The sequence below is a fragment of the Belonocnema kinseyi genome, chromosome 9, assembly GCF_010883055.1.
Source record: "Belonocnema kinseyi isolate 2016_QV_RU_SX_M_011 chromosome 9, B_treatae_v1, whole genome shotgun sequence".
NCBI classification, from domain to species: Eukaryota; Metazoa; Arthropoda; class Insecta; order Hymenoptera; family Cynipidae; genus Belonocnema; species Belonocnema kinseyi.
The window spans coordinates 19,398,089-19,425,144 of NC_046665.1; the positions used below are offsets into that span (position 1 = coordinate 19,398,089).

General features: G+C 33.5%; 1 protein-coding gene across 5 annotated transcripts in view; it reads left to right on the forward strand.

The window, feature by feature from the left end:
- LOC117179445 (N-alpha-acetyltransferase 25, NatB auxiliary subunit) overlaps positions 1-27,056 on the forward strand; it is a 248,944-nt gene that overhangs the window by 110,264 nt on the left and 111,624 nt on the right. For all 5 annotated transcript variants that reach the window (XR_004467923.1, XM_033371265.1, XM_033371263.1 and 2 more), the window contains exon 4: positions 22,328-22,551. Coding sequence is in view for 4 of the 5 variants with exons in the window: in XM_033371265.1 (XP_033227156.1) it covers positions 22,328-22,551 (224 nt within the window). In the remaining variant the exon portion in view is untranslated. The remainder of the gene's footprint in view (positions 1-22,327; positions 22,552-27,056) is intronic.

Consider the following 27,056-nt stretch of genomic DNA (forward strand, 5'->3'; position numbering starts at 1 on the left):
TCTGTATAATTGAGTTTCTCTTTCTGAGATCTCGTAGGCGTACCCACAAAGCCAAATGACACAGATCGAAGTGAGATAAATCGATTTTCTTCAGAAATAAATGATAAAATACAACTTCATTAATTAAAATTCAAAACCTTCATTGCAAAATACTGATAGCAGACTCCCCCCGGCGCAGTTAGCTTACCAGGTGAGACTGTCCATCGGAGATCATATTCCTCGCTTCCCGCGGCCCTTCCTAGCGTGACATCAATTTGTCACGTGATTAATTTTGGCTTCAGGGATTAAAATATTTTTTTCTTTTTATAAGAATGTTGAATACTTTTCTCAGTATTTTAAAGATATTTTTAAGGTTATAAACCCGCGAACATTAGACGAACATTATAGCCTATAAATAAAAACTCATCAAATCTTCCCGAAGATGTTGAGATATAAATCAATTTCGTTTTCTAAAACAAAAAAAGGACGAAGTATCAATATTTTAATTCTCTGTATATTATGCAGATTTTGTGCATACCATTTTGGAGTGGATGATTGGAAAAGAGGAATCTTTTGGTATCTTTATATTTTTAAATAAATTCGAAATTATTTTGATTCTCTAGCAGATTAAAAAAAATCCTTAATAAATAAATATAAATTTATTAATTAATAATTTTAATTAATTTACGGTAAACTTCCTCATAAAGTCAGGGCGTAATCTCGATCACTCCCGAGAGATAAGCGGACAATGTGTAATATTAAAGTTTAAAAGTTCAACTCTTTTGGAAAAATTCTCATCCACAATCTTCTTATGAGTCCAAGGTGAAATCTGCCGAGGGGTTATCTCGATAATCCTCTAGAAAGCTAGCAATATTGTTCGAAGTGGCAAAATGAAAATAAGTTATTCACAATCATTCAAAATTAACCAAATACGTCAGGAAAAAATTTAATTTATAAAATTGAATTAATAAAAATTGGTCTCAAGCAAAACACGTTACCACTCTCCTAAGGAGCAGAAAACCGAGTCGGACCGCTCTCCGGTCGCTCTGCCTGTTCATGCAGGCCGAGTGGACTATGTCGTGATTGGCTGGCGGTCAGCACTCTAAAAAGCATCTACGGACACGAATTCTGCTAGCTTGTTGATTCCGTGCGTGCTCAATGAATACGTTCACTTGCTTCTTCCAGTCTTCAAGCGCAACAGTGAAGTGAAATCAAACAACGAGGTTCAAAATAACTTGTAAAAGGCAATTCTTTACAGATTTTGGATTTTTGTTTCCAGAAAAATTCAGCAATAAATTTTGAAGAGCTTTTGTGCACTGATTTTTTATTTTGTTTTGTTTAAATCTTTATGTTAATGCAAAGAGTAAAAAAAGTCGATTTTTTCGTTTTTTTTTTTTTGTTTACCTTCATCAAATAATTTTTTCTATGATCAGAATCGCTAGACCTGATGCACGGGGGTAGTTTAGAGCAAAAAATTACATTGTTAAGTTAATTGTTATAAACAAATTAACTTAAAAAATAGTCTACAGTGTGGATTTTTCTTATGCAAACTAAATTTTTGCGATAAAATGACTTCCTTCTACCGTAAAAATAATACTTGATTATGAGAATGTGGCATTAGATATTTTGTAATAATTTTATTTAAAAAATGCCCAGTGTGGAAATTAAAGGCATAAAGAAGTCGTTTTTTCTCTTAATTTTTCTCAAATACTGTCGTCCGTGATGTTTAATGATATAAAATTATCATGTGATATTTTTTATGAATTTTATAAACAAAATATGTAAACAAATGCCGAGTGTGGACAATTAAAGGCAGAAAGAAATCGTTTTTATCTGAATTCTCTTCAAATCATGTCGTTAGATGATAAACTATAGAAACAAATTCATGGAAGAGGAGCTCAGCGGCAGAAAAAAGTTGTTTATTGACTAAAGGTGCTCAAGTCCATTATAAATTTAAATTAACAAATAAAAAGTTTGTCATTTCCACGTAGAAATTTTTGTAAATTAACATTCCACACAACTAAATCGTAATATCCCAACAAGAAAATGTGTCATTGACTCCTAATTGTTATTGTTATTAACCAAGTATTAAATAAATATCCATTTTTTAATTTTTGTAACTTGTTTTCTCATAAATATATTTTAAAATATGTTCTTGAATGATATTTTGTCACACAATATTATAAACATTAAGTCCCTTTTATTTTTTAACATTAATTATAAAAACAATTCCAAAACTAGTCAGTTTCAAGCGGAACAAATTATTATTATTTTTTTGCGACTGGATTGAATATAGAGAATTTTGACTTTAGAGTTGATCTTCAAAACTTAAGTCCAAACATTTAACCGCTCTTGTACAACTTTATTTGCGTCTTACAAAAATTATTGAGAAATTTCATCCAAATTTACAAAATTTTAATATAAATACATTTACAAGATACCGTATACTGAATGTTTTTCTATTTAATTGTATTAAAATATGGATCCACATTGTCCTGTTTGCAAAATTAGTTTTACTAAATAAGACAATTTTAGAAAGCAGTTCAAAAGGTTACATCCAGGTGAGTAAAGTCTAAGTTTGATGCAAGTTACGTATAGGTTACACATAGATCATGTATGCACTTACTTCAGTTAGTTTAGCACAACTTTTATTGTTAATATCTTGTTTGTAAATTATTATATTCTGAACAGTTATGATGCAAAAGAATTTAATTCTTTTATTATTTAGTTTCATGTAAGTTACATATAATTAATTAAGCCACATGATTTGAGGAAAATTAAGAGAAAAAACTATTTCTTTGTGCCTTTAAACTACTTTTTTGTAACGAGGGGGGGGGGGGGTGAATATTAACTTTTTTGAACTAAAAATTGTTATATTAGGTTTCAAATAAGGTATTAGAACCTATTATTAGTTGATTTAAACTAATTTATTTTGTGCAACTAGATTAAATAATATTTCGAAATTTATTCACGGTTTATACCTTAAGGGCATGTCCCTGGATTTTTTCATACAATGATAAATATTTCGTCTTAAAAATTTAGGACATGATATCGAACATGCTAACGGACGTCTCCGAAATCTTTTTTGTGGGTTAATTTGAAAAAATTTAATTTGTCTAAATTTGATTAATTTGTGTGACACTTAGGAATTAGTATCGATTTTAACAGTGTTAGATTCCCCTGGGGGGTTTCTTACAATAATAAAGATTTTGTCTGCAAAATCTGGGTAATGATAGCGAACATGCTAACGGACGTCCCCGGCAGCATCGGCACGGCAGAGACCTACATTATCGGAATAACTGAGAGCTGAAAAACGATCCTAACCTCAAAATAATGCTCATGCATGAAATTTTTCGTTAGCACAATACATTTTTTTTGTTATCCCTAAAAAAAAGTCCAGGGACGTCCGCTTTAATATTTTATAGCATCTTCGAATTCACTTTTTAAAATTTTTCATTTTTGTGAAAAAAAAGCCGAGGGAACTAAACCCGATTTATCACACGACGAAGTATCGAATGCCCTTAAATAAATGCGAATTGCACAATATTACATATAGAACAATTTTCCATAATTCTGCATAATATCACACAGAAACAAATTTTAATGAATTTTTAATAACAGGGGAACGGCCGGTACAGTGGACCAGCAGGAACAGTGAAACAGTCAACTTTAAAAAAAACTACTTGTTACAATTTTTTAATTTTATTATTGAAAATGTATGAAAACCGTGGTTTTTTCGCGAGCCTCTCTCCTTGCTTGACTTTTGAAGAAGACATATTTGAAACGAACGGTTCAAAAAAATTGAAAAAAATCATGCAGATGCTTTCATATTTTGACTATACATATGTGAAATGAAAATTACAATATATTAATAAAAATGAACGTAAAATGCATTTAAATATAATTATGCTATCTCTTGTAATATACGTATTAGAGAGCTATATTTTGGCTTGAATTGCTTGGAAAATTTTAAAAAATACAATCGAATAAAAATTAGGAATTACAGTCTTGAAACATATTAATTAATAACAAATAATCCTGGAGACAAATTGTATGGTAGTGTAGGTGTGAGGGCACAGCGGGGTACCAAGCCTGAGGGGCCTACTCATAGAAAAGAGATAGCTACTGCACGAAAAACAGGATTAGATACTTTCATCCACAAAGGCTGAGGCATGGGGGGCAATTTTCATCTATACAGCATTTTGTCTGCCTGTTTGTTTTTTCTAAAAACGCCAAGAAAGTATATTATATCAACCAATTTGTATGAATTACTTGTGGAAATTTTCTGGGTTTGCTTCAAAAATTGAGATTAGAACAAGAGGAAGAAAACTTGTTTTGCACAATTTCGCATCTAATTAATTGTTTACGTACAAAAAGCAGCAAAAAAATTCAAGTTAAACTCAAATTAAATTAGGCATTGAAGATATAAACCGACTCTTCACTACCTTTTAGGAAATATTATCGTAGTGAAATAACAAACCTACTATCCTACTACAGTTCGATTTCATAATATATGAGACAAGTAATAACATATTTAACAGATAAGATAATATTCCAACCAGATTATTTTTTGATTGAAGAAGGCCAATTCTAAAAGAATATTGTTTAAATTATTTAAGTTAAAATTATTGTTTAATTTCACTGACCGTGAAAAAGTTTCGCTAACCCAGAAATGATGGGCAATTTTTTCCCTCTACTAAAATGTTAAATGTAAAAAAAAAATTTAGAGAAGATTAGTCTTGAAAGTAAAAAATATTTTATTCATGAATTCCAAGATTTATTAAAAATACCATTTTCAATATAATAAAGTTACACCTTATCATTGATTTGAATGGAGAAAGTAATAAGTACAGAATTTTGTATACTTTAAGCTAAAGAATTTCAAGTTCATTTGTTATTTTCTTACGACTTACGTCGTCTACTTTCTTACGCCATTGGAAATAAAATTACCCTTTTCCTCTTTTCAGAACTCGATGAATGAGCGGACCCCCGGCGCACAGTGGGCTGGATCAGGAATTTATTATTCAAAATCACCTACAGCCTACAATTCTTAACCGATTTTCAATTTTCTTTAATAGAAATAATCAGCAATAGTTGCTCAAGAGCATGTATGGATTAGATTTTTGAATTTTTATTATTTTGTGTTTATTACATACGCAAACAAAGAGACAAAATGAGTCATTTTTCACTAATTATTTTTTATCTGTAAATAAATAATTCAATTAATTTCGTTCTTTATGAAAATATGTCAAAGCATCTTATTAAAATAAATAATTACTGGGTTTTCGAATATAATTGTTATAAAAAAATTATATTAACAATAATGTCAGCATCATGAATTGTTTGCTTGAAAAGTATATTTGTGAGTTGCATTTGCTTCATTTTATCGACAAAATGATACTTGATCATGAAAATTTGTTTTCTGCTATAATTTGCTTATTTTATAAACAAATTATATAAAGAAATGTATAGTTTGGTCACTTATGTGCAGAAAGTAATCGTTTTTCTTTCTTACCGCCTTTAGTCTGTGTTAGTGGTAATTATTAGTGATGCAGACATGTCATTGGATATTATTTGCTTATTTTATAAACAAATTATATGAAGAAATGCATATTTTGGACATTTATGGTCAGAAAGCCATTTTTTTCTTTCTTGTCGCTTTCAAATTGCATTATTGGAGATTTTTAGTAACACAGGCCTATAAATCAATAATTTTTGTTTATTCTGTAAACAAATTTTATAAACAAATGCATAGTTTGACCATTTATAGAAAGAAAGTATCGTTTTTTCTTCCCGATCATCTTTAAAATATATAAGTGGTGATGTTTATTGATAAAGACTTGTGATTCGATATTATTTGTTAATTTCACAAACAAATTATAGAAACAAATGCATTGTTTAGACATTTATGGGTAGAAATTCATCGTTTTTCTCTGTTATCGGCTTCAAAATATATCAGTGGTGATGTTTTGTTACGATTCAAAAGAATTAGCTTCCAAGTTGTACTTATCAATCATTTCAAGAATTTCAGGATCCATTTCAACTTGATTGTTGCCCCTTTTCTGCCTTAAAGAGGCAATTAATAGATCAGATGATAAGAGAAGCTTGTGCATTAAATCTTCATTAGTCGAAACTCGAGAGCACTTTCGTGTGTTGAATTCTCTGAACCGCTTGAAATCTGTATCACGTGCTTCTGCAGCTTCTTCTGAACGCTGTACGATTGGAAGTAAAAAATGCTGCATAACCGTTGCTGTATATAGGAACATTTTGTGTGCTGTTCTAGGCATAAAATACATCAGGTAAAGACTGACGTACAATTGTGCAATTTCAAATGCGAACTTGTTAAAAAACATGAGAGGAACCTTCGTGCTACTACTTGTCAACATTTGCAAAATTTGAGATAACCTAACAATCAATTCTTTATTTACTCCTGTTATTTCAGCAGCTAGATCAGGATCCCCGAAAAATCTTCTGGCGGTGTTACAATTATTCGATTTACCAGTTCCATGCCTTGGCTGATTTATGATCAGACCAGTCCTTTCTTTAAACTCCTTGCATATTCGAGTATGAGCAGCGTCCTTTTGCTTTTTTTCCTCCTCTGTCCTTGCACATCTATTTTTGAAATCTAAACGACAACCTATATGTATTATACATTCAAAAGATCGCATCTTTGTATGTAAAGGAGAAATACTATATTCCAAGTTGGTGATAATCTCTTCTTTCAGCTTCACACGATCAAGTATGTTCATTTCGCTTGGCTCTGCCCCACAAATGTAGCAGCTTGTCCATGAAAGTATATTAGAGAGTACTAGACAGTCTTGACCATCTACCATAGTCAATTTCATGTCAGTTCTGACTATGTATACTATGACTGACAATGTAGATGTATTCGGTGTAGTGATCTTCGTTGGCTTCAATGTTGGCTTCAATGTTATGATTTGGCATTTGATTTCTTGAATCTCTGTTTTGGTCATTTCCTTTGTCACCTTGGCGAATATTAATGCTATTGGTATGCATCGTTTAGGCGACCCAGGGTGAGAATTGCTCCAAACAACTGTTGAACTTTCACTTACCTTCAGGCATAATGGTACCATCGATATCGTAAACACTGTCGTAACTGACGAATCTTCGTCCGCAAACATCTGAATATACGTTCCCTGCTCTGAAGCTCCATCGCAGCTATATTTCATGAGTAAATCTAAATTACAAGTTTTCACCCTCTTGTCTATAGGAGGAAGTTTTAAATTAGGGTCTTTAAAAAGTCGTGTTATTGAGTGATCGATTAGAGACTGAAGGTTGATTCGAGCTTCTGTTTCTGTTATGTGGACCTGCGCCTGCGATGGATAACATTCTTTTTTTGCTTTAGCAACTTCATAATACGAAGGATAGATATCCGCATTTCGCGTTTTAGCCTGAAATTGAATGACATTGTATTGATATTTAGATAAGTTGGCATCTTCCATTAAAGGTAAAGCTTCTTCTGCAGAGTAACATTCTACTTCTTTACCTAAATTATAAAAATCATGATTTGAATCACCACTGGTATCGGTTAGAAGAGACACAATTGCATTAGCAGATTTTGTTCTTTCAGTAGTTCTTAATATTCGGAGAATTGCTTCTTAAATCTCGATTGTCGAATAAGTTTCCCCTATGGTCATCAATTTGCGTCTCTTTGTTGCAGCCGAAATTTCATCAAAGCTTTCCGTACTCAATCTTCTTCCAGGACTTCTCTTCAGCTCTGAAAAGTCTACAAAGTAATCTGAATGAAGCCACTTCTCAAACTTAATTTCAAATTTGCTTTTAATAGCAAAAGGTGGCTTCCACTTTTGATAGAAATGTGTAAGAAAGTGTCTGCTCAGGTATCTGCCATCTATTTCCAAGCGATCATCATCAAGACTGTATTTCGCTCGCAAATAATTTAGCAACTTTTTCGTGTCTTTAATGTCATTTTCGACAAGAAAGTCGAAAATTACTCTCTTGGAGACTTTAAAAAAGTCCATTTTGTAAATAATATTTCCTAAGAATTAACAAATAATATTATAACAATAAAAATAATAATGTCGCTAATAATATAATAATAACCACAAACCTGCGTATGACAAAGCCGAAATAAGTTGAAAATAGATTAAAAAAAGTCAATTCACTCTTGCAAGCCTGTTGTGCTTATAATATTAAAAAATTTAATTTCTTGTGAGAATATCTCTAGCGACATCCATATAGCGGCAGAGTCTGAACTAACAGCCATTGGCGGTAAATTTTGAATTACTTAAAAAATTAAAAAGTAGTTTTAAAACGAAATACATTTTAGCCAACCTCACAAAAATGTACGTAAAACATCACTCTACTTCAAACTCATATTTATTTATAATATTTGTTTATAAAATTAACAAATAATATCGAATGAGAAGTGTTTATCACTAAACATCATCACTTATATATTTTAAAGATGATCGGGAAGAAAAAACGATACTTTCTTTCTATAAATGGCCAAACTATGCATTTGTTTATAAAATTTGTTTACAGAATAAACAAAAATTATTGATTTATAGGCCTGTGTTACTAAAAATCTCCAATAATGCAATTTGAAAGCGACAAGAAAGAAAAAAATGGCTTTCTGACCATAAATGTCCAAAATATGCATTTCTTCATATAATTTGTTTATAAAATAAATAATATTGAATGAGAATTTTTTATCTTTAAACATCACCACTTCTTTAATTTAAGGACGATCAGTAACAAAAACGAATAATTTCTGTCTACAAATGGACAAACTTTGCATTTGTTTATAAAATTTGTTTATAAAATAAACAAATAATGTCGCATGACAAGTCTGCATCACTAATAATTACCACTAATACAAACTGAAGGCGATAAGAAAGAAAAACGATTACTTTCTACACATAAATGACCAAACTGCATTTGTTTATATAATTTGTTTATAAAATAAGCTAATTATAGCAGAAAACAAATTTTTATGATCAAGTATCATTTTTCCGATAAAATGAAGCAAATGCAACTTACAAATATACTTTACAAGCAAACAATTCATGATGTTGACATTATTAATATAATTTGTTTATAACAATTATATTCGAAAACCCAGTAATTATTTATTTTAATAAGATGATTTGACATATATTTTCATGAAGAACGAAATTAATTGAATTATTTATTTACAGATAAAAAATAATTAGTGAAAAATGACTCATTTTGTCTCTTTGTTTGTTTACGTAAAAAACAGAAAATAATAAAAATTCAAAAATCTAAACCATAAATGCTTTTGCGCAACTATCGCTAATTATTTCTATTGAAGAAAATTGAAAATCGGTCAAGAATTGTAGTCTGCAGGGGATTTTTAATAGTAAATTCCTGATCCAACCCACTGTGCGACGTGACCTTTAGCTATGGTATTCAATATCCGGCATAGTCCATAGTGCCCACACTACCACACATTAGTCTTCGAGAATTAATTGTTAATAATGAATAGGTGTCAAGATTCTCATTCCTAATTGTTATGCGATTGTATTTGTTGAAATTTTCAAGGAATTTAAGCCAAAATATAGCTCTCAACTACGTATATTACGAGAGATAGCATAGTTATGTTTAAATGCATTTTACGTTAATTTTTAATAATATATTATAATTTTCTTCTTACATATGTATAGTCAAAATATGAAAGAATCTGCTTGATGATTTTTTCAAATGAGAAAAGCGAAGCCTATGAAGCGCAATAAAGTAAGCTTGATTATGACATAAGCTGTGTTTTTATGCGATTTTTTCCTTACGAGTAAACTACACAAATTTGCAAATTTGGAAGCAAGAAAATTATTTTCATGTCCGCAAATAATGATAAATTTAAACTACTTCCATTCGATTCTAATAAAACATTGGTTTAAAAATAAAAAATCAGAATGCAAAAATTGGTTCACTGTACCGGCCGCTCCCCTAACTTCAACTAATCTCTTAAATCAAGTTGGCGACTTAAATGGGAAAGCCTGGAAAATAATTCAACTATTTGGTACAAAATGTATGTACTTGGTTGAAAACTCATCTTTTTGGCATAAAATTTAAATATTTATTTGAAGATTCATCCTTTTAGTGGAAAATTTATTAGTTTATTTGGAAATTAATTTCTTTGACTGACAATTTAACTGTTCCATTTTTAGTTTAAAATTGATCTTTTATAGTTCAAAATTCAACTATTTGGATAAAAATATTTATCATTTTATTGGCAAATTCATCTTTAAAGATGCAAATAAAGTTATTTGGTTAAGAGTTAAACCCTTTTGTTAAAAATTAATTTTGTTTTGATAATCCATCGTTTTAAACATTAGAGGACGGGGATTTGGGTTTATTATCCCTCTAAGAAAATACATAAAAAAGTATCTTTATATCAAAGATTGATCATGGGTAAGGTGTCGATCATGGATAGCTGCCATTACAATGGCGTTCCCGTCCTCAAAAAGTTAATTAAATATTCATTTGTTTGTTTGAAAAATGAGCTGTTTGATTGGAAACTTGTTTCTTTTTTTTTATGTTATTTAGTTGAAAATTCGCATTTTTTTATAAATTAATTTTCTTGGTTTTAAATTAATCTTTTTTGGTAAAAAATTCAATTATTCTATTTAAAGATTCATCATTTCAGTTAAAAATTCATCTTTCTGGTTTAAAATTCAACCATTGAATATTCCAGTTAAATATTTACAATTTTATTTTAAATGCATCACTTTGTTTGAAAATGTAAATATTTCATGAAAGTTATTTTTTTAAGTTAGTTTTCAGGTTGTTGACCTATTAGCTATTATTTCTCACTTTTTCTCTGGAAATATCTATAAATTTTGAAAATACGAGGTGTGTTCAAAAAGTAAGGTGACTTTTCAATTTTCGCGGGCTACGTACATTCAAGTTTTAAATTTTTTGTTTTGTTGTGTTGGTACACTCGTCACGACAATATGTTCACATTTTTGACTATATAGCTGGTGTTGTTTTTCTGGCAGAGGCGTAAAAGGTTAGAAGGGTTTGGTGTGCTCGGCGATTTTCTTCTTTCGAAAAAATGGAGCAAAGAGTTTGCATTAAATTTTGTGTGAAAAATGGAATCTAGTGCTCTAAAACTCTTGAAATGTTGACAGTTGCATACGGTGAGTCTACTCTGATACGCAAAAAACGTCCGGAACTTTGGAAAAACAATTCGTGACTTTTGCATCACGAAAACGCACCTGCTCATTCATCGTTGCTTGTGAAAGATTTTCTGACCAAAAACAGCACCACAGTCATGCTTCAGCCTCCATATTCATCGGATTTGGCCCCCAGTGAATTCATAAAAAATGGAGTTTTAACAAAATATTTGAATTTTTAACGGAATTCATTTCAATCAAGTAATCTACCAAAATATACATTTTTGGAAAAATAATAGGTGAATTTACAACCAAAAGCTCCAATTTTGTGTATATTAAAAAAAATTATAATCGTAAGCTTTGTTAACATTAATCAAAGTGTATTCCGAATAAAGTTTTCGTGTTTTTTGAAATAGGGGGTGTGTGAAAGGTGAGCGAAATCGGTCGATCGATAGAATCGGAAGGCAACGATTTTGGATGGTCGTTGGCATGATAAGAGACCAATATAAAGCAAAAAGAAGTAGTGAGCAAATGTTTTAGAGCGAATGCGACTGCAGTCTTAACGGCAGTTCTGAGGGTTATCCCATTAAAATTAAGTTTTATAGTATTAAATACTTCTAATAAATTGTAATCTCTTAATTTTCAAAGTGAATTGTGTTTCTTGTAAGTATTTAGGTCATCTAATCCCATTAACGTAAAATAATCAATAATTTATTTTAACACATGAGAAGTGGGACGATCTCAGCTTATTTTTTAAGTATCAAAGTGGATTTTCTGAAATTATAAATAACCTCATTAAAGGTTGCAAACTAGAAACGTTAAATCTTATTTGAATCTATTCTGGAAACGGTATTTAGTTGGTATTTCTTTTCACGAGGGCAACAACGAAGGAGGGCGAAGCTCGAAATTATTGGCGATGATGTGTTTGTCCAGGATATTTCTTCGACTTCGGGCGACGAGGATTCTTCATATAAAATCGAAGTAGATATCGTGGTGCATGGAGCACTTAAAAACCAAAATCACTCAAAACTTGGTGTGAAAAGCATCGTTAACCAGATTAACTATGAGAATTTTAACTATACTGAATTTAGTTCAATGGTTGTAACGAATTTGCTTTTGAAAGAGAGTAGTATTTCGGTGCTTCACTTGGGAGACTGCGACATCGTATCTTAAAGGAGAAGCATATGATTGGTTCAAAAGTCATTCCAAACCAATAAAATCCTGGAATGAATTCCCAAAATTATTTAGAAATCTAATACTGCATATTTTCACGAAAAATTAAAGTAATGTTACGACGTTAGATTGAACTTCAAGGACATGAAGGAGCAAATATTGTTGGGGTTGTTGTTCCGAGACTTAGGTGCGTCTGTAGCTTCGAAGGATCAGTATAATATCGAATACTTGCCATATGATATGACCGACCTGAGACGTCTTAAAAACCAGAAAACCGAACAGATTCGAAGTCAAAATGATGAGACCGTCCTTAAAAAGATTTCGATTGCCAATTAATCTTGAAAAAAATGTTTAAAGTGAACGTAATGAGTGTCGATCGCGATCCAACGATTCAAAAATATATCAAGAAAGCTTCAGTTAACGGACTGTCACGCGATGTGTTCGTTGATCCCAGAGCTTTCGATTATACCATTATAGCCAGAAGGACTTGAAGTGATGCGCGATAACATAACTTTCCAAGGCTTTTGTTCTCAAAATAATGGTGTATAAGCGTTAGATGTGATTATCGGTCGTACCGATACTGACAATATATGATCGATTTGCTGCAAAGAAAGTGACAAAGTGATCTTCACCGAGAAGTCAGAAAACTATTTAACCAGTGTTAATGTTACTGAATCTGTTCCCAAAAATATAATCCCAAATAAAAGTGTCAAACTTCCGGCACATTCTGTTAATTTCTTCAGTGTATCCAGTGTGAAAAAATCATGTTCTTCTAATTTTCAATTCAAACGAAGCCGAAAAAGAAATAATCGAAGGAGGAAGAATAGCAAACGAAACTTACGAAAGTAAGCCAGTAAGTAGAAAAGCTTATTCTACAAATATTAAAGTGTGCCGTCCACTTTAAGATATAACTAAAGAATTTAAAGAAGTAGGGCATTCCACCGATACAATTTCTTTTTATGCGCCAGATTGTATGAATTCACTTTCCGTTAGCAAATCTAAAATCGGTTGGTTTTAATTTTGGTTGGGCCCCACTTGAGATAATCGAGTTGAAGCGCGTGGCGTTTTTTTAAGTACTCGTAGCATCATGACGAAAGAAGGTGAAGTCAGTAACAGCACCTAATTTAATTTAAACTCGATACATTTTTTATCAAAGAGAAACTGAGAGTAAGTCCATTATTAGGAAAAACAACTACTAGTTCATTGGCAACTCTGCAGGCCATTTCGGGTCGCTGCTTCTGAACTTACACCACCTGACGTATATGCATTCTCACGCACACAGGCGCAACTCGTTGACCCACATGTCGATCTTGTCGAAAGGAAACAGAAACAAGTGAGACGGGTCGAGTCCGACATTGTGGCCTGCAGTGAGAATATCGGATTTTGGTGACATGATTTAATTTTCATAAAACAGTGTAATCGCGTTTCAAGAAGGACAAGGTAAATTAAACCTCACAGTGTTATTACAATTGCAGAAGAGAAAAGTGCGATTTGTATCGAAATGAGGTAAAACCGTTCACGCAATTTTGCCAATTTTCAGGTTATGTTGTTATTTTCTTTCCCACTATATATAAAAATAATTTTTATTCTAATTTTAGTTCTCTGTCGCTGTTCCGGATTCTAAATGCCAAAGTAAAATTCTAACTTTTGTTTCGTAAAATTCGGTTCGGTAAAATCGTACTGTTTGTCATGAATGAGCGAAATAGTTCAACTTTCAAATAATGAAAGATTTCGATTTTAAATTAAAAGCAGGTGAACTGAATCAAAAGGACCAATTAAAATGAAAGAGAGTTCAATCCTCAACTAAAACAGATTCATTTTCAACCAAATAGTTGAATTTAAAAACTAAAATTGACCAATCAGTTAAGTTTTCTATCAATTGTACAATTTTCAAGCAAAAAAGACGAATTTTCAACGAAAAAATATACATTTTTAACTAAGAAAGAACACATTTTCAAGAAAACAGTTAAATTTTTATCTAAATGCATAATTTGTTACAAAATTAATTTATATATATGGTTTACGTACAGTAAAAAAGTGGGGTTTTATCTACAATGATTATCAGTTATTAAGTATAGGAGCTTAAAAATGTTGTTCAGCTTCATCAAACTTATTACTGTTACAATCTGACATCTAAAATGACCTATTTTATAAAAACTGAAATCTGTATAAAAACCGTTCATCACCCACCAACATTCCTTATCCACCTTATTTCCGCCCTATTCCAAAAATTTCTCCTCATATTTATACGCTCGACTTCCGGCTATAATCTCTAAACTTGTTCTCATCGTCTCCCTCCTGATAATGTAATTTCGCGTATTCCTTGCCAACCGGACTGTCCACTTTACATACCCCTCTTGTATCCTGTTTACCTCATCTCTTTCCTTCCATCCCCACACCTCCATTCTATGAAATAAAGGTACTCATCACTAGCAACTCGAACAACTTCATTCTCCTTCCAAAATCATCTTCGAACAGCTTCTTTTCCAGCCCCTACAGCTGCCTCATAGCTACATTGGCCCTTCTCACCTGAACACCGTAATCTTAAACTTTTCCGCATTCAGCTCTTATCAAGGTATCTTATGAAACTTTTTATCATCTCCTTTAAGACCTCTTAACTCTATGCATAGAAGCACTATGTCATCTGCATACGCAAGTGACCAAACCCTAACCCCTTCCTACTCTAACTCTTTCTACAGCTCCGGCCGCTAGCTTACTTTCCGTATCCGCTATTAAAGTTAAAAAAAGCTTTGGGCTGAGCTGACACTCGCGCATCAACCCCCTATCCATCCAGAAACACTTCGAAATTCCCTCCCCTCCTTACCCTATCTTTAATATTTTCATATACCCCCCTTACCTTCTCGATCAGGCCTCTCTCCACTTCTCTCTCTTACATCGCCTGGCACAACTTCTGCATATCCACGAAGGAAAGGCACGTTTAAGATCCACGAAAAACGCGAGCACTATTGACCTCTAATTCTCTAATAATTATGCTTTGCTGCTTTGCTTTCTTTATAGAGGCCTTTTTTTAGTTACTCTCGTATACGTTTTTACATTATTGAGGCAAAAATGGTATAACCTGTATCTAATAGCGATACCCCTTGTAGTTTTCCGCATTACATCCCTCCCATCCTTAAAATATTAAGGCTAGGTTTGCATTTTCCCATCCCTTTGCCATTTGCGTCGTTTCAAAAATCCCTTTCCTCCTTGGTTCCTCTTTACCTCTTTGGTTCTCGCTTCAACGCCTATTATATTTTAGTTTTTGTTTCCTACATTTTCATTCGTCCTCTCATTAAGGTTAAATTATAAATCCTTCTTTGTTTCCAAAGATTCTCAAAATGCTATTTCCAACTTGTTTTCCCTATCCCCTTACATTTCTTCCTATTATTTTTTATTCGAAAGATCCTTATTGCTTTCCAAAAATCTGCCATGCTACTTCTGTCCTCTACTTCTTTCCACTTCCTCTTTCTTTTCCCTTTCATACACTTGCTTTAATTTCCTTTTTTCTTAAATCAATTTTACCTTCTTATCCTTCTCTTTACTTTTTAAATATATTTTGTAAGCTGATCTAAACTTCTTTCCTCTCAGTAGCGCACTGTATGTCAAACCGCTTTTCCCTACACTTGTTTTCATGTCGTTTCTTCTTGTCTTATTTTTTTCCCACAGTTTCCCCTTTCTTTAGCGTATTCATTTTTCTTGCTTTCGCCCCATATAAATCTTACTGACACTTTCCTCCCATCCTGTTTCTTTTGTGTTATTTTGGCATTTGGCCTTACTACCTCCAAAGTGAATGTTACTGGAAGTTGATCTGACTCTTTTCCGCGTTTATACACAGATTTCTTTGACAGGTCATTGCTTCTCAATTGCCAATTAAACTATGTAATCGAGAATCGATTCTTTATTCCCACATATATGCTTACATTTGCCACTTCTATCCCCCTGATTCTACCATTTAGGATTATAACAAATGATTATAACACAATTCTAATAATATCCTTCCTTGCGTATTGATTAATTTATCTTCTGAGTTTTTATCTTAAAACCATATTTTTGCTTGCAACACTTTTTCATTTATTCTGTTATCCCCATCTCTATTTCCCAGTCCCTTATTTTCCCTTATTCTGGCATTACAGTCACTTGCTGCAATGAGATGCTCCCCCTTGATCCACCCTTCTTCTAACTTAGTTTCTAAGACTTTTTGTACATTTTCAATTTAAGCATTGTTTTACAATGACATAATTTTTATCTTTTTATCATTCGCTACTAATGATTTACTCTGTACTATTAAACCCCTCTCCGCTGGTTTTACATACCATACATAGTTTGAATCCAATTTAATTTTTAACTCTTCCAAAGAACGTCCTTCTAACCATGTCTCTTGAAAAATTATTAAGTAGTAGTTGCTCCAAAAATTCCACGTCTTCCAAATATTGCGGGAGCCTGCTGTGTTCCATGGAACTATTTGAATGCTCACTGACTCCATGAAATCGACGGATATCTATTTTTTGCTCCTCCTCATTTCCAATATATTTATTGTCCCATATGGTCTATTTCATGTAGCCACTATTTGCCGATACGCCAATCATGCTTTTTCTACCTCACTTCCTATCCATTCCAATAGCGGGGTTTTTCTTCATGTCAAATCATCTTTAATTCCAATAGCTGTTCCTCTTAGGACCGATTTCACCAACACCGATTAAATAGGCGATTAACTAATGATGATTATTCTTAACTCGTGGAAGGCACACTCCTTTCACGCACCCTTTACAGGCACATTGGTGCGAATTGTTTTTTGTTGCAATGTGTCTACGGGTTAAGTCAATTATTAAATCGTCGTTAAATGGCGTTTCGTCCCATCGGGTACTCTGATAAAATTTTAATCCCTGATTAGTTAACTGTATACTCAGTTCGTATTAATACGATTTTCTATGCATACGGCGATTCTGATGGACGATACAAGATGGCATTTAAGTTTTTTTCGCGCATACGATACAAGCTGACAGCGACATTAACCAAGTCAAGGGACATCCAGCAGAATTCTTTTTTGTTAAGAAGTGAAACAATGTTGCCTGAAGTTAATAAAGATAAAAAATTTCCATCACAATTTCAGTTCCAAAAAGAAGAATATAAATTATAAAGACAGAAACGATCATTTTAAAACGCTGAGAAATATTTATTTCCGACATTGTAACATGGATTTATGCTGCTGATTTCTTATTTCGTTAACTTAAATATTTTACATACATTGTTTTTAAAAACGAATTATCTCTTCCGAGAATGTGAAAGAAATAGTAGGTAATAAAAAAAGGTTAGAGGAACATAATCTACAGTTTGTGGGTGACTCATCAAAGATATTTTGGCCTTACAGTTTCGCTTATTAACCTATTCGTAAAAATAAAAGCTTACATATAATAAAAATTATGACAAAAATTATCTACATGGCCTCTAACATGTTCAAAGTGCCCAAGTACAAACTTCGATTTTGAGTTTCTCTACTGCTAACCAACCTGACTCGTTAATTAACTCCGTTAACTGGCCAAAATATACCGGTTGAGTTTGATGGTGATAAAATTTTTAGTCATACTTTTTAGTCCCTCTTTTACTCTTTAGTCATACTTTAGAAGATTCTTTTATCTTCTTATAATGATAGCTTAATCAGTATACCCTCTCCTATTACTTTGATCTCCTTGATTATAATTACCACTCCAATCTGTCCCCGTAGCGTACCCTGTATCCTTGTTTTTGTTTTTTTTTTTCACTTCTTTCTTCGAGTCCTTTTATCAGAACCTAATTTTTGTTATTTTTTTCTCTGTGTTTTCGTATTCTATTTCCCCTTTATTCAGCCCCTTGGGCTGTGTAGTTGACCAACTCTTCTACGTCCCTGTTATTCCTGTTTTCCCTATCATTGTTTTGAGTATTTAGTGCATTTATTTCGTTGCTTTTTTTTTCAAGTGTTTCAAGTCGGGTTTCCAATTCTATTATCCTATCTTGCAGTATTATATTCTCGTGTCGACACTTCGTTTCTCTCTCCGTTGAATTCGTTACAAATCAGATTTTTAATTTTTGTTTAGAGTTTTTAACTATATCTCGTGATTCTATACTCGTGTGTTTTTCCTCCCTGCCTGTTTTCCTGTAAATGGCCCATTTCATCTCGAAATGCGCTTGCTCCTTTTCATGTTCTGCTTGAACTTGTACCGGATCCCCTGTACAAGTATTTTTCCTGTCCCTTTCTTCTGTTGGAATGACTTTATTTGATGACACTAATGCACTATCTTCTAATAAACTATCACTTCTCCTCCCCACTAGTGAGCGCACCACTTTCTTGCTTTTCTTAACCAATTGTGACTTTAGACCCCTGTTAATTACTGATCCGCACACTTTCAGGGCCAAAAACAATTTTAAGTTTTCCCCACTTTTAACTATTGCTTAGTCCATCTTTCTTTTTTTTTTCTGTCTCTGCTTTTCTTCTTATTCAAATCCTGTTGATCTGAATTTGAATTTTTTAACGCTCCACGCCCACTCCCCTTCATGGCGGCCATGTTGTCGACGCTATGCTAATCTGCCATAACCTCAATTTCCATTTCACCTATTTTTGTCGATTTTTCAGCTTGTATTCCCTTCAAACACTGGATAACACTCCCCGTTAAAAAAAATTATTACCCAAATTTTAAAAATCTTTTACCCCCTACAATTTAACGAGCAAACTGTATTTTTGATCGATTTCCCTCGTCCAAAGTCGCGTTGCGTACTCGCTAAACCGTACGCCGAAGGCGCTTCTGGGTCGTTTCAATCTTTTAATTTGATTTTTACGAGGTTAGAAAGTATAGAAAAGAGGCTGTATACTTTAATTAATTTTGCTGTCAGGTTCATAGAGTCTTCTGAAGACCAGAATATGACATTTTAAGGCCGGTTATAGACAGGCCTATACAGTATTATTTAGTTGGCCTTTCTTTTCACGAGTTTTAGGTTAAATCAGTTGTTCATACATGATTGATTTTACGGTAATGTAAAACGAACCCGGGTATTATCCATCATGAACCGGGTACCTGGACCCTCGAGTCTTCGAGCACCCCGGTAAGAAGGCTTGCATTGAAAAGTATTCGAAAATGTCCTGTTCACTGTTCTCATTTACTATTTTTCAAATAATAATATCCGTTAAAAACGGATCCGTTAAACGAAAATGGTAATTTTAATTTATGTCAGGTTACGTTTGGCAGCCCCGACCGGCTTTGAACGGGATTTAAAAAAACACAGAAACGGCATTCGTTGGAATTACAATTTTTGATTCCTTTGAATGCAAGCCTTCTTACCGTTACTTTTGAGCATCCCTGTCCTAAATGACCTAGTAGAGAATACATGTAAAAATGACTTCCCCGCAAGTATCAAGTCTACTTTGGCACCATATATTTGTGTCTTTGTTAATAAATTATCCGGAAAATGTCATCCTTAAAATTTCATTTTTCGGGAGTTATGGAGTCGGAAAGAAAATTAAAAAACGGCATTTTGCTCGAAACGGAAGTCTTTAACATATTGTATTTCATAACGTATATTTTTTTCATTACCATCAGATGATACAGGAGCAACTTTTAAATTATTATTTTTATTCAACACATTCGTTTTATGGGCGTTTTACGCCACCTAATTTGGTGGTGGTATACTTTATTTCCACAGGGAAATAAAGCAACGTTATTATCCTAAAAACAGGCTTATAAAGTATAAACCGTGTTTCTATGATATGATAAAAAGAACTCCAGACTAATAAGTCATAAACGTGGAAACGTTAAGGACGTAAAAATTATAGTGAAAATTAAATTTCACATCTATGAGAAACGTTTATTTGTAAAAGCGGTCAAAGCAGAGGTTAAACTCTTTGGTCGAAAGGGCCCACCAAACTCCCACCAGGTCTGTACCCTGGGCGCAAAAATTTAAATTCCCCCAAAATTCCATAACAGACATCTATTTGTTGCATAAATTATCCTGTGCATCACAAGTAGACGTCTTTATACGCCTCGCATGTTTACAGGACTTGTTTCTGGTTCGCGCTCGCCTACGTCTCGCCCTGTATACATCACGCTAGGAAATAAAGATACATGTACCAGGCTTGGTGTAGAATGTACTATTAATGCACGGATAGCCACGGAAAAAGCAAATAACGAAAACCTGTCAACTCGTCAAACCACACTCTTACCGCTTTTGGTAGGATGGAGGTCGACTTGGTGGGAGCATGATAGCTTTTGACGGCTCTCGGTTGCTTGACAATCGCAGCCGGGCGGGTCTGAGAGGGTATGTTTATAATGCGTGGGTCGATCAAATATAAACCGTAATTTCTTTATAAATTTTTATTGAATGAAAATTTGTACAACCTACAAATTTATCATTTTTCTGCATACATTTCACTACCATCCATGCCTCTTTCAGTGTTCCAAGCAAAGGGTAGTTACAGGGTGAGAGTTCGGGGCATATGGGGCTGCCCAGTTTTTTGGACTGTTAGGTTGCCTTAGCGTTGTTCACAGGCTTACAGTAGCACTCAGCCTTTACCGATTTCCTTTTATAAAGAAAATAAAAGTTTATGTTTTGTCAATTCAATTAAAGCATTTTTCATAAAATCAAGTGTACATGGCCGCCATTTTGAATTTTACATTTCTGATGTCAGATGCGTCAGGGATTCCAAAAATGATGATATATGTATTTTAGAGGAATATTCGAAAAACTTAAACATTTTTTATATCGTTTTTGAGGAATGTACTGCGAATAACATGCTTTTAATACGTTCTGCAAAATTTCAGTTTGTCTTTTAAAATGCCATATTTTGTTCAAAATACCATATTGCTTTTGAAAGTACATATCAAGTAGATCAATTTGCGGATTTATTCGTTTTGATTGGTCAAACCAAATTTTGAGGGTGCCAGTGATCCGCTTGACGTGAAATGTCCCATATATATTGCTATATAATATATAACTATATAATATTGAATCGAGTTTTGACCTAGCACATAATAAAGGGCTCATTTAAGGCTCTCCAAAACCACAAAAACATATTTTTCAAAAGTAAACCCTAACACTCAAAAACCACCCTTAATACAAATTATGCACAAATGGTAAATTTATCTTTATCATAATCAAATCTCATTAAGGGCTCATTTAAGGCCCTATTAAAAAAAAGCAATGCCCTGCTTTTTTATCCGGCTTAACGTTAAGTTGACCTAATGGCACGTGAAAATAATATTGAATTTTTTAAAAATGTCTAACAAGGGGAAGGCCTCATGTGCGACATTGATTTTTGGATGAGACTATCGTCAATCGATAGTACGTCAAAAATAATTAGGCATGTGTCCCTGCTTCCTTGTAAGTGGGTCCTTGCTTAATAATTATGAGCGTTCAAAAATCACGGCGGCTGCGGTTTCCGAAGGTCTACCGAGTCACACGTGACGGCTTTCGGCCAGCCCCTCCGGTGCAGCGGTAAAGGGCCTGTCTGGCGACCATACTGCTGCTGGTTCAAATCTTTTTATCGACATTTTTTTTAATTAAATTTTTATTTCGCATTCCAAGTATGCCAGATAATAATTTCTAATGGTCTCCCGGCATTAAAATTTTTTTCTCGAAAATAGTAAAATTATTGGGAAATATATATCATACATACATTTTTGAATTCATTTATTTGTATAATCTTAATTTATTGTTATTAACATGTTAGTGGATGATAATCGGCGTAAAAACATTAGAAACACACCGTTTTCCGACAACAAGTGTATTTTATAAACGCTATTGATGATATTTATTTTCCAATAATTTTACGCAAGTTCTTTATCGTTGTACAGACGGCGCTGTCTAAAATCAGCCGCGCATGACTCAGTAGACCTTCGGCAACCGAGGGACCGTGATTTTTAAACGCTGATAATTCTTAAAAAAAGGCTCTGTGAGCACCGAACAACTGTGGTTACCATTCTCCTAGGCACACTTTTCTTACTTAGTGCCCTTTATTTAATTTTCTACATATATGTCATATTCTTAAATCTTTATGCAAAATATAGGAGAAATAAAGCTTTTCTTTTTGAAAACAGGTATTAAAGTTGGTTAACGAAGGAAAAATTGAAGCAGAACAAGAAGTACAATTATATTTAATGATCCTGGAACTTCAAGGGAAGGACGAAGAAGTTTTGAAAGTTTTAGGAGGACCCTTAGCTTCGCGTGTCTCCAATCTGGAGCCAAGGAAAGCGAAGTTATTGCTTAAAATGCAGCAGTATGCAGAAGCCGTCAGTGCTTTTAAGGAACTTATTAGGCAAGAGTGAGTCGTACACTAAGATAGTCTAAAACATGAAAACAATACTATAAAAGATCAATACCAGGAAAATACTATAAAATCTTGATAAAAGAATGAGCTAAAAGATTTTATTTAACGAATTAAAGGGGGAATTACACCTTCTAGGCTAGTTTTCGAGCCAGTTTTCAGGAATTTATCGTGGAAAACTAAAGAAGGTTTCAACCCAAGGCTTTTTCTATTCTAATGTTGCTTTATTGAATTTCACACATGATTTTCTTGCATGTAAATGTTGACCTCCAAGCCATTGATAGGACATTGGGTCGCTTCAGGCCCAAGGCATTTTTCCGTTATCTCATTACTCAGAATCCGTGTGCCCCGGAAATACCTAGCCCCGCCCTTAAAAAACTTTAGGGTTATAGGACACTGATGAACCGCATTTTCACGGTGACGACCTGGCCTTTACAGTGAGCATGTCAAGTTCGGATTGGGTTTTAAACGAGCCACGATAACCTGAGAAAGTACCAAAAATATCGGTAACCTCATTGGGTTAATTATTGTTACGTGAGCGAGGTCCCGATCGGTCACTTTTCCGAAATTGTTTTTTCTCGTAAAATCGCGGACATTCATCCTAAAATGTTATTTTTTAAACACTTTTTCTTTGTTATTTGAAGGTATCAAAAATCAGCAAAACAAAATTGGTCAAAAATGAACGATCGGGACGTCGCCAAGCGTTTTTTGTGAATTAAAAAATGTATTGCGATACGTTGACTTGTTCTCTCGTAATCGCGCACACCAGTTTGAAAAATGCAACTTTTGGGAAAACGCGTTTAAAGTTTTAGAACATTATAACATGTGATCATGGGACATATGTGTTACACTGCAATGCCTAGACCATAGACGCCTTCCTGTTGAAGAAGAAATTCACGATTAAATTTACCTGAAATTCAAGAAAAATATCGGTCGAGCTGGAAAAACGCGTCATTATGTTTGACGAGCCATAACTCTCGAACTAAAAAGAATTCTGCCAAACCCTTTTAGAAGCTCATTTCTAAAACCCGTTAAATTAGAAAAATGCAACAAGAAAAATCGATTTTTGAAACCGACAAGGTAAATTCAAGGGAGAAGTCTCAAGTAAATTGTCATAAATAGAAGCGATTTTCGAGAATTTTTTTAAAAAAGTGTCTTGCTAAAACTTCGTGAAACTCTGTATATATTTTTACATAGTTTGAGAATACAAAATAGGTATTGACATGTTAATTAGGAGGATTTAAAAGTCACGTGGCATGTTGCATATAGCTTCGACGATTAACGGTGCTGCTCGACGTGAAATGTTGCTTTTGTCTTAGAACTGGTGATATTATCTTTATTCTTAATTATACATTTTTGCATGAAAATCAAGGTTAATCCGGAGTTAAATTTTATTCAGAATCTAAAATTTCTTACTTTTTTTCTAGGACTAAAGCTCTAAATTGCACGCCGAACAACATCGTCAAACTTTGAGGTTGTGTGCAACAAACCACGTGCCTTACGTTTAAACCGCCCTAATTAACTGGTAAATTTCTTTTTTTATTCTTGAAGTATTGGAAAATATATATTAACAGTTTTCCAAAGTTTCATCAAGACACTTTCTGGAAAAATTTCTCAAAAATCACTTCTATTTATGAAAATTTACTTGACGCTACTCACTTAAGGGGATTTGAGTTATAAAACGGAATGCAAGATTCTGGCCTCAATTTTGAATATTTTTGTCTGGTTTTTTGCATACGCCCGCTAAATATTATTCTCTTTGGTGACACAGAACCAGTTGTTCGATAAAAAGTTTATATTTTGCTTAATAATCAAAAATAAAGAACAATGTTAGCATTGAAGCTCAATGTTAGCTGTATGTGTACTTTGCCGGGACACTCATCGACCCGTGTCAAAACGGCTCGATACAGGCAACCCTAGAGCGCGTCGTATTCTCTAAAATTATATTCGGTGAATTTTGATAGAAACTTTTAGTTCGAAATTTGTTTTAAATAAAAGTTATTTTTAACAGAATGTAATTTATTATATACTAGAATTTAAAAAAATTGTTAAGCATCCACCGCACTATCCCACTAGGAGCAATTGACATTTATGAGAACGACACCGACTCCAAATAGAACCTCGGTAAATCACACATAACGAGGGAAGAACGCGGATAATCTGGCATTCGCCGTAATAATTCCTGTGTATTTTTAGATTATGTAACTCCATGTGTTATCTTAAAAATATACAGGAATCACTACTGCGCATGTCAGAGATATATGCGTACTCCCATAACTGATCACCCCTATTTCCACATTTCACGACTGTGAGAAGAGTCGCCACAGGGCATAACGAAATCAAACGATGGGCTGGCGAAGCCCTCGTGTGTTGAGAACATGAAACGACCTAAAGAAGAGACTCCTGCATCCATCTTCCAAATGCCTTGGCATATTTTCAGTACGCCGGTATGGCTTCAAGGTGATGAACCAGTGATAGTTTTTGTACCTCTGAGAGCACCGATCACAAGGACATGCAAACTGCTGTCCGAAAATCTCAAGTCCAAGAAATATGGCACTTCTCGTTTTGGACAATTGACTCTATCTCCTTTGGAGCGTTCGGTGTGGCCGACTAGGATATTGTGTGTTCTAGGTACTCAGCGTGTGCATGATATGTTCTAAGAACTTCTTGAAATAAAATGCGGTTACGGTAGAAATGACACCATCCTGTCTTGCGAAAATAAAAAACTGATTTTCTACATTTCTGTGAATGTTTCCATGCATTTTCTTGTCGACTAACTGTTGGCGGAATTTTCAAACCTCTGCTTCATTTACTTCGGCTCTTAGAAGTGAAGCTTCTAGATAAAATAATGCACTTTCCTCACTTCTGATATGAAAATTCAGACCCAGGGTCTCGGCCGCCTGTTTGACATCTTTTAAAATGAACGCTTCTATGCCAATCATCTCGTATTACCTGACCATTTTTATGAGAAGATCTCTGCCATTTACAAAGATGTAAGCTGTACTTAAAATAATTCGGTTATGAAGACATTGGAGATTCAGAAGTTCGCGTCGGCCTTAACGGCATGAGATGTATAATAGTGGAACGGACGAATTGATAAGCAAGCCCTTTGCATATGCATGATTTTACGCGTGACGATATCAAGGACTGTAAGCTGGTTCTTCGTCTATTGAACAATCCCAAACGATTAGAGTAGAACCGGGACAGCAAGCTTGTTAGTCGCAGATACCTCGTTCAACATCGAAATATTTGATGACCAACTCTGTCAAAGAAAATGCTTGTATCTGTTTCGGAAAGACCCCTTTACTTATGTTATGTCCTGGACGCGGCTTTGAGGCCCGCCCAGATATGTATAGGTCTCTCCATTGTCTTTGAACAATGCTAGAAAGTTGCGGGTTTTTTCTGAAATATTCTATATTTTGTCGACGTTTCAATTAGCGTGAGGTAATAATGGATGAAATTGAATAAACCTAATTGTTTAAACAAATTATCATTGTTGATAACTAACTTTTCCTGGAGTAATGCTATATCGTTGTGCTTCTTTCTGAAATTTAAAACTTTTTGTCCATTTTATACTTGGAGTTAAGTAATAATTATTTGCAAATGTGAAAAGTGTAGAAAAATTTCAACAAAAAACCCACAAATATCTAGCATTAATAAGGAAGATAGTTATAAACAATAATCAGTTGTTTGAAAGGTTAGGGTTTTATTCGTATTATATAGCTAATTGTCAAGAGAAATGTTGAATTTCGACTCAATTTACCCAATATTAAAGATCCTGAAAGAAATTTACAGGCCCAGGCATTGTAAGTTATGTCAGACCTAACTCAGGTAATGAATATATACAAGGGCGGAATGAAAATAAATTATTCCAATCACTTGAGCTGAGCGAAAAATATTTGTGGGTTGGCATCCGAAAAAAGTACAAAAATAAAATAAATGTTGAAATCGGTTAATATCTTCTGTTCCCTTCTTTGCTTTGAAAATTCAAGTTTTTGAAAATTTCAAAAAATATCCCTATTGCTTCGAAAATTATGGATTTTTTTTTTGATGTACTGCTTTTGCTGGTTAATAATAATAAAAATTATAAATTAGAAAAAAAAGTTGCTCAATTTAGAATTTTTCGAAAAAAGAATCTTGTAGTGATGTTTCCAGCGTTCAAAAATGGTCGATTTTACGGTTTTTTTCAGCGAGTTTGACAACTTGCTTAGACCAAGCTTTCAGGCGTAAAAATGATGTTGCTATTACGGCAACACAATATTTTCGTAGGGATAAGCGGATGGAATGATTTTATTTACATACTCTCCCATATGGCGGGGTGGGAGTTATTAATGTATGGTGGGAAATTTGTCAGTGGTACCACCATTTTTTCAGCGAATAGCTAGTAAAGAGTTCAGGAAAGAATTTTTTAGATTTATTGGGAGGCATATTTTTTTAGGCATATATGGGCATACAAAATCAGCTTGCCCCCCTCCCCCCAATAAATTAAAAAAATTCTTTCC